The sequence below is a fragment of the Petromyzon marinus genome, chromosome 4 (genome assembly GCF_048934315.1).
Source record: "Petromyzon marinus isolate PM22_M1 ecotype Great Lakes invasive population chromosome 4, UKy_Petmar_22M1.pri1.0, whole genome shotgun sequence".
Taxonomy (NCBI): Eukaryota; Metazoa; Chordata; class Hyperoartia; order Petromyzontiformes; family Petromyzontidae; genus Petromyzon; species Petromyzon marinus.
Window position 1 is genome coordinate 13,908,244 of NC_133670.1, and position 15,551 is coordinate 13,923,794.

The following is a 15,551-nucleotide window of genomic DNA, read 5'->3' on the forward strand; positions in this document are numbered from 1 at the left end:
CTTGCTGCTGACCATGGCAGTGAGCACCGCCTTGGCGAGAAGTTAACTTCCTCGCCTGGTATACAGCAAGCGTGGGTTCGATCCCGACTTGTATATTTGGAGTTTGCGTGTTTCTCCACCGTGGCCGCGTGGATTGTTATCGGCTTCTGGAAAAGAGCTATATAGCTCAGTGGGCCTTACCTGGTAAAATAACAAAAAAATTATTATAAGTTTAAATTGTTAATAATGGTATGCAGCCGTCTAGCTTGGAAGCTTTTCTCTTGGCTGGTTTTTTGACTGCCTTCCCCGGTTGACTTAACCACTTATGATATTTTGATTTAAAGCTTTCGTGACTGCAATGATTCATCTTCTTTGGTTCTTTCGGTAAAGTCACGTAGAATGATAATAAAATAATAAATTGATAAAATAAGAGAGATTCGTTCATGAGGCCATTCACATATACAAGCACAGAGACAATTTCAACCGAGAAGATGGATTCAGGCTTAGTAACCACTGGAAAGATGTTTTAAATCATTTCTGCTCTTAATTAATTGTATTTTTACGATGATCTTCAGACCGCAGCTCTTTCGCCAGCATTGCCTCTTAATACCTCTCACACCACGGTTAATGGTATAGTTTTACAATATGGAGCATACTAGGGCCTCGCAGCTGTCTCTCTCCCCCTCCTCTGTTCCGACCATGGACGAACTCGTCCGTCTGAACGGGACCCGTAGCTATCCGTGGTGCTGAAATTTGAGGGTAAGAATCCACCCATTTTTTCGCCATATAGCATTGTGATATATAACGACTTATTGTTGGTAGCTTAGCTGATTGGAGAATATAGAGTTTATTGATAACATGAAGGTAATTTATATTTTAGTTTTTATTGGTTCACTATATAGTACTGTGAATAGCTCAGATGTGTAGTCATTTCTGTGACCAGTCACTAGCTAATCACTCAGTTGTTTCAATGCTGGATTCGCCTAGTTATTTTAATGCTAAATTCTCCTGTTTGATTTGTACTAAGGGCCTCGGTGAATCTGTATGCTCTGACTTTAACGTAGCTATTTCTACAGCAGGTACAGGCTCTATTTCTGCAGCAGGTACAAGCTAATCACTCACCTATCTCAATGCTAAATTCTATGCTAATTCCATTGTCAAGATGTGTATGCCTTAACTTAGCTATTTCAATGCCAAATTCTATGCTAATCCCTTTAACAATGGGTGCCTCTGCGGGTGTGTATGCTTTAACTTTTAACATAGCTATTTCTGTGACCAGTCACAAGCTAATCATTCAGCCATTTCAATGCTAAATTATATGCTAATTCCTTTGTCAAGGCGCTTTGTTCCTCTCACACAGCTTAAAGGGCGTATCTGAACGTGGCTCTTTCACTCCAGCGCTGTCCTACCAGACAGTCTCGCCCCCTTCACCTGATGAAGGCCGCTTGTGTTGTGGCCGAAACGTCGTGAGAATATTATTGTGTTATTTTATTTTATCAATTTATTATTTTATTATCATTCTACGTGACTTTACCGAAAGAACCAAAGAACACTAATGATATTCTATTCATTTTACACGTGAAAGCCTGTTTAGCCAAAGTTATATTTTAATGGTCTACATATACAAAGAAAGCCAAAGTGATTGTACAAAACCCAGAAGTTTGAGGGGCTAACACTCAAAACCTGCACAGATCGCCTGACAGAAACCTACTTGCTGTACTACCTTCTCCAGGCATCTTGTTTGTATGCACACAGGTGATTGTCACACGCGTATGCGCATTATCAACCATCTCCATAACTCAATTTCACGTACAGATTAACCACGATTGTAATTAATTGTAACATGAAAATATGCATTATTAATTGTATCACTGTGCTATATAAAAAGACAATTATAACCTAACTGAATTTTGATTTAAAGCTTTCGTGACTGCAGTAATTCATATTCTTAGCTCTTTCGGTAAAGTCACGTTGAAGGGAAACAATAAAATAATAAAATATATATTATTTTATTGTTTCCCTTCAACGTGACTTTACCGAAAGAGCTAAGAATATAGCCTAACTGATTTTACTTTCTAATTGCCTTGGTATATATATACAGTACCATCTGCTGATGAAACCCAGGTTAAAGCTGCTCTAGAGTTTGCTTAGTTGAACAAATGCTCCTCTCCAATATCGGTCTGGAAAGCCAATATGCCGGTGAATTTAAAATGCATTTTATTCACGTGTTGGGGCAAAGTGGGATTCTGCTTATATACGCGTGAGCTCACACCGTGCCGCAATGTTGTGCAAAAGTAACGACGTTGCTATAACGCGGTGCAGCTGACGCCACTCGCCGTTTGGCTGCGAGCCACAGATCGTCTACTGTGGCCGCGAGTGACCACCGCGAGAGGGTTTGCGGTGATGAGCATCAGCCCCGAGGACTGCCTCTCTTTCTCTCTCTCGCACAACAGCAAAACAGCCAGTGACCAAACACTCTGTGATGGTCAAGCGATCGGTCAGTTACACTGAGACTTTTTGAAAAGAATTAACTGCACCCTCGAAATAATTCGGCTTGGTGTGGGTAAGATGTGGCACAGTGGAGAGTGCACTACGCTACGAACCCGGTGACCTGGGTTCAGTTCCCGGCTATGGGTAATATCAGTGGTGAGTGATATCTGAACAGGTCCCACTGGCTAACGTGATGACGTCTGGCCAAACACCCCCCATGACAAACCAAAGCCTGGGGAGGACTTCAAACAAGTTGACAGAGGGCTGTAAATTATTAAACTTTTTTTTATATATCAATTGTCTTACATAATACATTTATTTCCGTGATTAAAAAAAAATGATCAAATATCATGATGGTACTGTAAAAATAATGTGCTCACGATTTTCACTGATGACTTTTGAGGTGGCGGTAAATATTCCACAACTTCAATGCACAGATCATTGTCTCCACAAGACAATATTGGCCTTTCATAACAAAAATCAATGATGAGCCTACGTTGGCAGTGGTGCACAAGCACCATTCATAGCACTTGAAGATTTTTTTAGGTTCTTTAATACGATTGATTGCTTGATATATACACGACTGCACTCGAAACCCACATTTACACATAAAATGGCTTCTTTAAAAAAAAATGGGTCCACACCTTTAAACAAAACATTATAGGTCTTTTTGTGATTAATTTATTACCAAGTATTGTTTTATTTTGATGAATTTCGTTAATATATTACAGTACAGTATGCTAAAACTCACTTGACTGGTCATTATAAGTGCATGAGTGCCATTCCTAGTTACATTTACAATTAAATGTCAATCGTTGTGTGATAGTTTTAACTCAATTACAGTACTGCCAAATGCGTTTGTGTGCTCATTCAAATGCGCTTTCACATTTGCATATGTATATGTAAATCTATCGTCTTTCTGTCCGGGAGTAAAGAAGCTGCGATTCAAAACTCATAGCACACACATCTCAAGCCAGCATCGTGAGGACGCTTGGAAGAAGGAAATATTCAACATGTAATCCGCAGGGAAATGAATCTTGAGCGAATTAAATTATTTGGTCATAGCTCAACTATAAGCACAGCGAGATGACTTTGAAATTAGATGTGTGAAGTGCTGCTTGATATTGCATTGCGACCTGCTCAATATCTTGGCATCGAATGTCTCCTGGAATCCCACAAGATGTGTAATTACAGCACAGTTGAGCTCATAAAAAAACGAGTCACGTTCGGTTTTCGGACCGAATTACATTTTTAGTCACAATTATCTGTAAAGTCATATAGAAAAAATATTATTATTGTTAAATTGACATAATGGCCTTCCTTTTTATCAGACCAACAAGGTAATCTTTGCCTTCATTTAATAGGCGACTACAGTACCGTACATTAACACAACTATAATGAACTAGCATGACATCTGTTCATATGTTATGGCAATTGACCCCACCAACCTAGGTTAGCTGAGCTTTCGGTAAAATTGCCAAATTAATCATGTTCGTGTCATGCATGACTGGCATCAAACCACTTACATTAACCCAATGAGTAGGGCTCAAGTGCTTTTCCAAGTCACCAATTACGTTAACTATTTCAAGTTTATTTGGCTTAACCAGGTAATAACTCAAGAGACCAGGATAAGGTTCGTTTTGCAAGAGTGAGCTAAATCACAAAAATGGCAAAAGCAATAAGAGTTAAATAAAGTAATGACGCAAGGGGAGGATTTCGCTTGCCCACGGTCTCAACTGCTCCACCGGGCGACCTCTGGGTTGAAGGTCACGTGTGATAACAATTGCTTAATGGCAGCATCCCCGATCTGCATTTATATTACTTTTTAAATCTTCGCTCAGCGCGTGGCTGTTAGATCACACGTTTAAATATAGAGTAAAATGTGTGAAGTTTAAGGGTAATCTCAATTTAAAACAACTAATCAACAGAATGCGTTAATCTGAGATCATCCTTTTGCCATTTTTTTCTTTTTGCCGTACTCTGTGGACAACATTTTTCAAATTACAATAATAGTTATATCATACATTCCAGACTTAATACTGAAGACTGAAAATAATTGCATCGAATCATTGTTAAAATGAAAGATATACCCGCAAATGCCCTTGACTCTTTCAACTCATCAGCTTGGATTTGCCTTCAGTCCCGAGAGGCATGGGGCCGAAGCCGCTTGTAGCTTTTCCCAATAGCATCTTCTATCTTCTATCCTGGTTATATGTTCTGCTATAATATATTATAACATTTACCCACAGTATATTTTAGACTATGCGTATGAGACCTTAAGAAATATGTTAGACCCCCCCCCCAAGCTTAAAGACTCTCTTTTGAAAGTATCCCGCTTGGGATGTTTATCCAATTGTTTATCAAGCGCTTCTGTGCCTTCGGGAAGAAACTGGGGTACCTAGAGAAACCCGCACACATGAAGGGATAAGAAGGCAACGTTTTGCACAGATATACTGAAGTATGTCAATAAACTACTTGAACATATCGTGCTGTCAAGTACCTCCTGTATCCCCTGCGCACATCTCGGATATCTTCAAGGTTCATTTTACAAACACCTCAGTGATCTTTTTGGTATCTTCTAATAGCATATCATAATACATCTCTCAGGCAATTCCCCGTGCATCTTCGCGCTAAGATCTCCAAAACATTAATGATATCGGCCAAACATCTAAAAAAACAGGACCATCCTCAAAACCCTTGAGACTTAAGCAAGGCTTTCCTGCTGTGTGATTCAGTACTTTTTACATAAACGGATTAATCCGTGTGAATGTTTGTTCCAATACCTCCTCCTTGAATGCGCCACGGATTTCAGTGAGTGAGCTATCAATTGAAATTGTATGATATGCAGTTTATGCTTGGCTGTCGTAAGTACGAAAAAACATTATTTTGTTTTACCTTTGGATCGATATTTGTTTTGGCGCAAAGGCCCAGGCGCTGTACGCACGAATCTACTTCTCAGCATCACTGCGCCAAAACATTGTATACTTGTGTTATTATCATTATAAGGCTATAATCATTATTGTTTTGTTTTACTGGTATGATTTAACAAGTTCATTAATTTTAATTGTTGTTTTACCCTTGAATCTTAATGGTCAATCAAATCTTTAAATGACCATAAAAACCCATCTTCATAACACAAGTTTCAAACAACACACAGACAGACAGACAGGTTTAAAAAATACTCAGCATTTATGATTGTTCTTGCATAATGCACAGATGTCGAGTGCTTTTTGTACACTTATTTGTGTGACCTCGACGGGTTTCTCCATTAGCTGGATTATATTCATAATAACTGGTCGCAAAAGCTTAGGTGTTAAACTGGATTATATTATTACATCTCTCCATGGCATCTCCCGCTTACATTTTCTAACATCTCCCTGTAATGTTTTCCCGCACGTGCCGCACTATGTGGTATCAGTTGTAATAAGCTGTGCAAAACCCTGCTTGTCAAAGCGTGTGGAACGGCCATCATCGCTTGTGGCACCATATAGGGTGGGCCCTGCCAAGTTTTTCCAGTGGTGAGCGACGTTGCTATGTCTAATCCCAATTGAGTAGTTTGTTGGTAATATGGCAGCAATGGGATGCTTGACCAACACCAATTACATTGTACGTTCTTTTTTTTTCAACTATGGGAGGAAACCCGAGAACCCGGAGTAAATCCATCCAAAATCGGGGTGTAACACGCAAACTCCACATAGAAAAGCCACCCGAGTCAGGATTCGAACCCAGGGACTGCTTGTCGTGATGCACAAGTGTTAGTACTGCACCACCCCTGCCGCAATACGATCGATCTCGTCAGATCTCGGCAGCTAAGCATATGTGGGCCTGGAAAGCGGTTGGATGGGCAGCCTCCATGCATAAATCCGGTCTCATGTGCTGGTGTCGGGACAGCGTTGTACCATACTGCGCTCCAACGTCCATGCTCTCCCGCCTTCCTTCACCAACCGGCACTGACCAGCATGGTGAAGTATGGCCATACGACCTCTGTGACCCGCACGGCGTATGGAGAATCCTCATCCAGCAGTGGATGAACAGGGCTGTACTTGAACACGTATGCTCACAGCTCAATACTGAATGACGCAATTGCGCTGCGCTGTTTACCCAGTACCAAAAATAATGAAGTGGTATGAAATGACAGCGTTGTGAAAGGTTTATTTTTTTTTAGTACATTTAATAAACACGTGGGCTAAAAGTATACACTGAAATCAGTCGTCTGCATTCATACGAGTTTCACGGATTTGCCCATCAAGGATGTACGTACGCCACACGCAGAGTATAGAGACGCAGGACAAATACATTATAGCCATTCTCAATTCACGAGTTGATGACGCTTTTGGGGGTCGTTTGACCATACTTTACGACGCTGGTCAGTGCGGGTTGGAGAAGGAGGCCGTCTCGGAAGGACTCGTTTAGATAGTTATCACTCGCCACTGATGTCCGTGAGCCGTGGCCAGGAATTCAACTGCGGTAGCCGAGGTTCATGGAGCGTATTGAGTTAACCACCGCACCACCACCGCTCTACCCTCCCACGTAAAACAGACACGATATACTGTATACTTTATATTCGTAAACCGATGAATACCAAATACACTGCATTTGAAATCGTACACGCTGCTGTTTAATCGTTAATTAAAGTACCGTAAACACATCTTTAACATTGCGACCAATATATTGTGTTCATTCGTCGTATAAACGCGGTTAATATTCCATACGAATAAGACATCAATGCCAAACCAATCTCCGAATGAAAAGTTTCACTGGGTTCAAGCAACTATAAGGTGATCCATTTATAGATATCCTACTCGTATAATATATATGGAAAATCTTTTTAAAGGAAATTACAGTTTAAGATAGCGATACAGCTTTCGCCACGGTGCGCAACCACAGATAATAATTTAAAAATGCCCAACACGCTTGTTAATAACACTGCATTCAAAGGAGAAAACATCTATATATAATAGGCAACGTTTGCGTTAATGGTCTCTGCATGTCCATCACCAACATCAATATAGTTCACGTGCTACATATTTGAACGCTCTCCTCTGTGAGACATGGAGCTATCGTCTTCGCGTTATTCGATCACCTGTTGGATTGAAACGTGGTCATGAGAAATCCACGGTGTGTCTACGAAGGGATCGCCCTGCAGAGGATAATTCAGGATCACGCAGCGCACTCGACCACCAATCGGGTGCTTGAACCCGCTTGATGGTCGAGGTCACGCCAGAAATCAGATTAATGATCTCTGAATATATACAACTTTTTTTAAATTAATTGTCATGACCATTGTACCGCTCACGACCGAACGTGTATACATTCTCAAAATAATCAATCATGAGTAACGCAAGTACACGGTAATAGCACGATAGCGATTTACTTTGGAGAGGAAAACCGCACTGACGATTTTAACATAACGTAAGGTTGTAATTCTAGGTGATCCTGCTTCAGGCAACAAATGAATTAAATTCGTATACCAGTTACGTCCTTTTTTGAAAATGCAGCACAGGTGTTGTATATTTCGCAAAGGCAGGATTATTTTACACATTACATCACATCGAACAATACAAAAAGTGTGTGAGCATGCCCCCACCATTTCTCGTTCTTGAAAACCCACGAGAGTGTAAACCACAGTTCCAGTCGGCGCAGACGCAGTTACTTGTCAAAGTGTCCAATGTCCAGACGCTCTTCCATATCCACGAGCGGCTGAGATTTGTTCCTCAGCTTGGTTCGTGTCCACTTGGGAAAGTGCAGCGTCTCAGGCACCTCCTCACAGGCTTCCGATCACGATCGCCTCCACCTCTTTGGAAGGTCTCCGCTCCTTGACCAGGAGGTTGAGCATGCTCTCGGACTTTATGAGAAGGTTGCAGCCCAGGAAGAAGATGCCGAACACCACGGTGATGGAGAGCACGCACATGACGGCGATCTGCACGACGCGCGTGATGTAGACGCTGCGCTCCTCCAGCTCGGCAGACGAGGAGCCTGCCCACGCGTCGTCGGACACCACCACCAGTGCCCGGTCGCAGCAGCTGGACGCCTGGCCGTCGCTGCTCTGGTTGATGTTCAGGGCAGCCCTGAGCACTGCGCTCGCGTTCATCTTCGCCGCACGACGCAGAGGAGGGGGGAGGGGGGGGCCCCTTCGCGTCCCAAAAGCGCCAGGCAGCGAGCTCCACGCACACCAATGCAAGCGAACAAGAGAGGAAGAGAGAGAGAGAGTGAGAGAGAGAGAGTGAGCTGTCGGTGAACTCTCTTGCTCACTGCGTCCTCGAGCCCACTGGGGAGCAACGCGTCTTCACTCACACTGGATAAGCTGGAGGAGAGAGAAGCTCTGGCCAAAGCGGGGGAGGAGGAGGAGGAAGGTGCAGTGGCGCGCGTGACTCGTCCCGGTGCTGCTGGTTTTGATTCTGGCAGCTCTTCCATGTCACGGAGCTTTAAAAGACTTCGGAAGAGACCACGTGTAGGTGGCGGGGGTGGAAGAGGGTTGGGGAGTCGTGGTGCCTAGGAGGAGGAGGAGGCTGGATAGATCACGCTGAGATAATATCGGGAAAACGCGAGGATACTGAAACAAAATAGATATATATTTTAGTCGATCATTTGTTTTTTATTATGGTGATGTCGCAGTCACCGCATTCCCCGGATTATATGACGGCATCTTTTTTTGTTCCCTGTATTTGAGCGCAAAAGTTGGGGGTTGCGTCTTATAATCAGACCGGTGTGTGTGTGTGATCACATTTTGTTTAAAGTGCACATAGCCTGGCACAAGCGCCGTGGTGACTTCACCGCCACTTCGTGGCGAATGGCGATTGTTGTTGATATTTGTTTAATGTTATTGACACATTGCACAGGTTTGGGGTGCGTCTTTTCGGAGCGTCTCATAATCCGGATGATGCGGTATTTAGATGCCGCCCGTGTATGAATGGGTGATTGCACACGAAGCACCACGTGCACATATGGACGTGTACGTCAACTGCAATGGCACGACGAGTCGCGTATGTTAGGTGTACACAACGCGCACGCAATTCATGACCACTGTCTGTCACAGTATGCGGTGTCCAAACTCACAGAGATTCAATGCAACGTGCGCACACGCGCATACACGTGTTCAACTCTAGACGCGCTCGGTATTCGTGCACTCTCGTGGAGACAAAACGAGTCGGAGGCGCAGGCAATCACGCGGTGAGCGGGCGGCCAGATACAAACCGAAGCTCTGCGGTCCTCGCTGTATTAAGGTGTTATCGATCGATTCATGAGTCGTTTACATGTGGGAGGAAGCCGGATGAAAGAGCGACGCGTACTCGGGGCAAACACTTTAGAGTTTAGCTACATACAGGCAACAACAGTTGGGAGTCCACATTTGCTGTGCCGCCTTCTCCTGGCAAGCCAGGGTTATGACACCTCGACAGCCAATTCTGTGTGACCCACCAAACCTCGCCTCCACAGTATTGGATGATCACAGGCGCGCAGAGCCACCATCGCCAGTTATATTTCTGCTTGCCTGTGTCCCACGACAGTCCAAATGGCCGAAACGTTTAGCACGACGAACTGGGGGCTTGCGAAAGAGCTGGTCAGTTGTGCAGCGTGGCTCTGAGATGACGCCAGGGGAGGCTATCGAGGTGACAAGCAAAGAGGTCCGCTTAAGAGTCCGCGAGGTCCTTTGAAGTGGCGGTCAGCTGCTGCATGCAGGCAGCTTGGAGTGGTGGGGTAGTGGAGTGACGGAGGTGGAGTGGTCCACGTGGAGAGCCTGTTTTAAAGGCAGTTAGAGGCAGAAAGTGTTGGTGGAAGGAGCTGCACGAGTGTGGAGGAGGAGGTCACACGTAGCTGAGGGGAGGCCGCTTTGGAAGGACTGCGTTGTGCCGAGACGAAATGACCTGTCACCATTTGTTAACAGTGGAAAAATAATCACGGGACTTTGTACGGAGAGACTTTGTGCAGGAGTTGAAGGTCACGTTTGGTACATTTCCGTGGTGCGGAAGGGTAATGAACTGGTCACCAGAGTGTAGGTCAGCTACTGGCATCAGCTTGTGTCACAATGGACCCCGTAGAATCAGCGGTGAGTAAATTACTTTGACTTCAAATTTTGATTTAAAGCTTTCGTGACTGCAGTAATTCATATTCTTAGTTTTTTTGGTAAAGTTACGTTGAAGGGAAACAACAAAATAATAAAATATATATAAAACAATTAAAAAATTCTCACGACGTTTCGACCATAACTCAAACGGTCATCTTCAGGTGTGTTGGTTTGCAAACCTCCAACGTGACTCTACCGAAAAAACTAAGAATATATACTTTGACTTCACTTCATGGGGTCTCTTTCAGCATGACTAATGTTGATGTTGGAGGTGAAGAAGAAAAATAATAACACCTTGATGTTCTTTGGTTCTTTCGGTAAAGTAACGTAGAATGAGAATAAAATAATAAAATAAAACAATAAAATTCTCACGACGTTTCGGCCACAACACAAGCGGCCTTCTTCAGGTGAAGGAACAAAAAACTGTCAGGACGACAGAGCTCCATTGTTCCTTCACCTGAAGAAGGCCGCTTGTGTTGTGGCCGAAACGTCGTGAGAATTTTATTGTTATATTTTATTATTTTATTCTCATTCTTCGTGACTTTACCGAAAGGACCAAAGAAGATGAATCCTTGTAGTCACGAAAGCTTTAAATCGAAACACCTCGATGATTAATATTTCTGATGGAAACCAATGTGTGTTTTTAGTTTTTAAGATAGATTGTTTTGAATTTATGGAGTACATTTCTGACTTGGCTGCTCCTCTATTTGATCACTGCCTAAACGTGCTGAGGCTGATTGTCTTGTATTAGTTGTTGTTCCCCGTGCATACAGAAACAGGGTGTGCTTTGTACAACCTGTGCAGATGATAATGTTTGTGTCTTACCTGTATCCTGACCTTTTTGTGTTTAATGAGATACATTCTTATTCTCATTATCTAAATCCACACGACATAGGGGTGTCACAGTGGCGAGATGTTGATCACCTAGCCTGACATACTGGAGATTGTGGGTTCGATCCCGACCCTGACGCCTGTATATTTTTCCTCCACATTTAGAAACATGCGTTTTGAGTATTTGGTTGCTGTAAATTTCCACGTAATAAGCCACTTCGTTGAGCTATCATTTGTGGCCAGGTCGCTTCTGAAAAAGAGCTGTAAAGCTCAGTGAGCCTAACCTGATAAAAATAAGTTGTATATGCAGTACACGCTGTATGAGTGTTTATGTCAGAAATGTCTGTCTTTCTTATCATTATTAATAATCATCAGCCATGATCTATCCACTGCTGAATCAATGCCTCCACAAACGATCACCATCTCTCATGGTCTCACAATGCAACAATCCACCGAACGTATTTACACGAGCTCTACACATCACCCCGTCTCCGTGGTGGATTCCTCACAGCGTGTTTGTTCCTACCTTTGGCTGCCACTCCGTCATGAGAACCAAACTCCGGCCACTATCCCTTTACCAAAAACGCAGTTACTTTTCTTACGGTTAATATGGTTCTCTCTAACGTGCGTATGTTCTCTGATCCAAGTGTCCATCTATCTGTCTTTCTCAGTGTGCACCTATCAGCTATTATTCTATCTTGTGTCATACGTGGCAGAGCAGGTAATATACACTGGTTGGAAACGTTATTATTTTGAAATATTGGTATTTCTTTTCGTTATTAAGTTCATTTCCAAACAACATCCATCTACTCTCATCTGCCTTTTAAATGCAATAATTCATTCACCGTATGACTGTTTTTTTATCCATATTTGCAGCCTTCTCTTTTAAATTATTCAATGTTATGCTGCAGTCGATTTCCATCTCTTAAAATGAATGTCATCAGAAAATATCAGATGTTAATATTTTCTCAGATTTGTTTGGCCATATTTCTTAAACCAATTATCAGAAGAACATATATTTTGATGTTGCTGTGTATAACTTCGGAAAAAGCACGTCTCCTTGTCTGACTCCTTCTCTCATCTAAATTTTTTACTTTTATTTTGTAATGAAAGTCAATTATTTTTTAAAATATATCTTTTTCTATTTAGGCCTGGGTTTTTTTTATTCAGATTTAAATGACTGCATCAACTTCTACTGAGTAAAATGCCTTTTCAAAGTCCACTAAGACTATTCACTAGTATTTTAAAGAAAATAATCGCGAACTAAGATTGGTAGAGCAATCTTTCTTACTACCAGCTTGCTGTTTTGTTTCGATTATCTATACCGCTTCCATTATTCTGTTCCCAGTGATCTTCATCAACAATGTATATGCATGCAAGAAGAGGCTAGTAGATCCGTATATCTCCGAGTCGGTTTTATCACCATATTTTATATGTAGAATTATCGCCACATAATTCCATGATTGAGATTTTTCATTTCTGTGAAAATATTTATGGAACAGAGCTACTACTTTTGTTCTAAAAATGGTTCCACTATTTTATGGTGTTCACAGCCAAACATTCAACATGTGCAGCAAACTGTTTAATTTTTAACTATGACATCTGGAATGTCCTCATGTTCATCTGAAAACAGTACATTACGGAACAATTATGAGAGTACAACACAAAAGTGATTGAGGGTGTCATCATTAGCAATGAAAGCACTGGCGGAGCCAGTGGGGGTGGGGTGGCACGTGCCCCCCCAATGATCTGATCGAAATCCCTAATTTCGATCGGATCATTGGCGTTTATTAGTAATAAATCGGCATTTTGCGATCCCCACTGCCACTGTGTAGCATATTATTAAGTGCCAGGGACTCTATGAGATGATAGGACAATAGTCTGAGTCCATAATTGGCAATAAGTAACGGCAAAGCAGTTATAAGTGACTCAGAATTGTGCGCAGTTGCGTACACAGTCCACGACTTCCCTGAAGGCAATCACCTTCAGCGAGCACGATGCCGATCACACAACGCGGTTCGAATTCGACTCTCGATCGATGGCTGCGCCATCGCCGCACACGCGTTGAATAAAAAGCAAGGGACAAGTCCTTACTTACTAACAACTCCTTATTTACTAACAATTTCTTACTTACTAACAACTCCTTACTTACTAACAACTCCTCTATCATTTTTCATTGCTGGAGGGGTTGCCCCCCCTACCTGAAAATCCTGGCTCCGCCATTGAATGAAAGTATAAAGGCAGTAAGAAGGTTTATGACGGGCAATTCACAAATGGTAGCCCTTCAGGAGAAAGATGAAACCATATCACATAATAGTCATATGTTTGCATTAGTAAAGGGCTTTTATGTAGATCCCTATAGCAAAAAAAATAATATATCCCTGGAATCGACCCCCTTTTCTCATTATTGCACGATGTAACCCACGAAAAGTTGTGCTCTGCTACGTGCTAGCAGTCTTTCTGAATGGTGACTCACCAGATGATGACAACGTAGATTCATATATGGACAGTATCACAGGTGCGTTCGTTCGTTCGTTTCTCAATCCGCTTGTTCTGGTGAGGGTCGCTGCGGCACCGTGTTGAGTCGTGGCGGTCCAGACGTCCCTTTCCCTGGGGACAGACTCCAGCTCTTCTTAGGGAATTCCCAGGCGTCCCCAGGCCAGCTGAGCGACATCGTCCCGCCAGCGTGTCCTGGGCCGGTCCCGGGTTCTTTGCCCAGTGTCATAAGTGTCATTCATTGCACGCTGTTTTCTGACTGGGTTGTTGCAGAGGAATCAGAGCCGGTGGTGGATGATGGGTCTTAGATGTGGAGTCAAAGCTGTTGTAAGGAAAAGTTGATCATGGAGGCCTCGGGAAATGAGAGCCATATATATGACAGCATCTGGGGAGGGGGTCGAGATGTATGATTATCGTTTATGATGTACGGTATTACAGCGTGCGTAGAGTACACTGCAGGAGTAAAGAACTGTCTGACTGGGAACAGGACGTGAGGGACCTGGGAGAGTTGGATATGACAGGGGAAGGCAAGGTGAATCGGATGGTTTATGTGGACAATGCTTGTGCCTGGCTTATGGTGGAAGTGGTGAGTCAAGGTTATGGATTGTGTGCTCTACTGCAGCTTGGTGGTGTTGAACGCAAGCGCAGCTCATGCATAGTTAATCAGGACGTTAAGCCCAGTCGTGGGCATACGAGTGCTCTGCTCGTGTCTGCCAGTGCACATCGTGGTCATTTCGTTATTCATAGGCCAGCCTTGCATATGGCACTTGAGTGTCATGTCCGTGGACGGAACTGACCACGATGGATAAATTACTCTGCACCAGTAGACACGCACATTTTGCAACATACTAGCACTCTATTGATACAACAGTGTGCATGCGAGCATTGGTGGATCACATCAATGTTGTGAAACTCTCTTCCCGTTAGCAATGAGGTGCCATTCTTCCCCTGCGTCTTCCCTTGAACTGCACGCCTGCCCATGTGTTTTATTCCGTGGCTTCAGTTGAGTAAAGCATTATGCCAAAGCATGGCATTCTAGCACCTACTATAAGTTACGGTTGGCTACGTGCGGTGCGAAAGAAGTTCAACATACATATATTCAGGTCGTCATCATGACCAATGGTATATTGAATGCATTGCTGATTATACTATGTAACACAGTTATGTGAAGGAATGACACAAATGCACACGTTTTCTCATTGAAAATAGGTAAATTTCTAAATATCACTGTCCTGGTCACAAAAGCAAAGTTTGTAGGGAATAATAGCCGTTTTCTGTACTTCTGAGGCATAAGCAATAAGGAAATAACACTACCCAGGAACAAAAAGTTGTTTGTTACACTGCTTTTATATATGCAGTCCATGAAAGTTTACCAGGAGAGGGCATTTGCGGCAAATGCAGCCCACACTACGCGACAACACTTATGGCTACGGTTGTTAAAAGACAACCGGTAAAACGGTAACCGTTTTCAGAATAGGTTACCGCTTCTGATGGAATGTTATTCATAAATTCACTCATTGACACGTGCCAACGTACAAACCGCACGGCTGCCTAAGTGCATTTCCCCCTCGAGTCTCAGTTGAATGCGAAAGGCGCACTCCTGCTTAGTTTGCTCACGCCACTGCTGGGGGGGGGGGGGGTCATCCACTCGTGGGATCTACAGAGGGTATTCGGTCTACTCTTTCACACTGAC

The 15,551-nt window shown here is 43.1% G+C and overlaps 1 protein-coding gene across 1 annotated transcript; it reads right to left on the bottom strand.

The window, feature by feature from the left end:
• Positions 1-6,601: 6,601 nt before the first annotated feature.
• Positions 6,602-9,056, bottom strand: RPRM (reprimo, TP53 dependent G2 arrest mediator homolog). Its single transcript, XM_032946088.2, has one exon. It carries the CDS (start codon positions 8,558-8,560, stop codon positions 8,234-8,236), a length of 327 nt encoding a protein of 108 aa, XP_032801979.1. The 5' UTR covers positions 8,561-9,056; the 3' UTR covers positions 6,602-8,233.
• Positions 9,057-15,551: the final 6,495 nt, after the last annotated feature.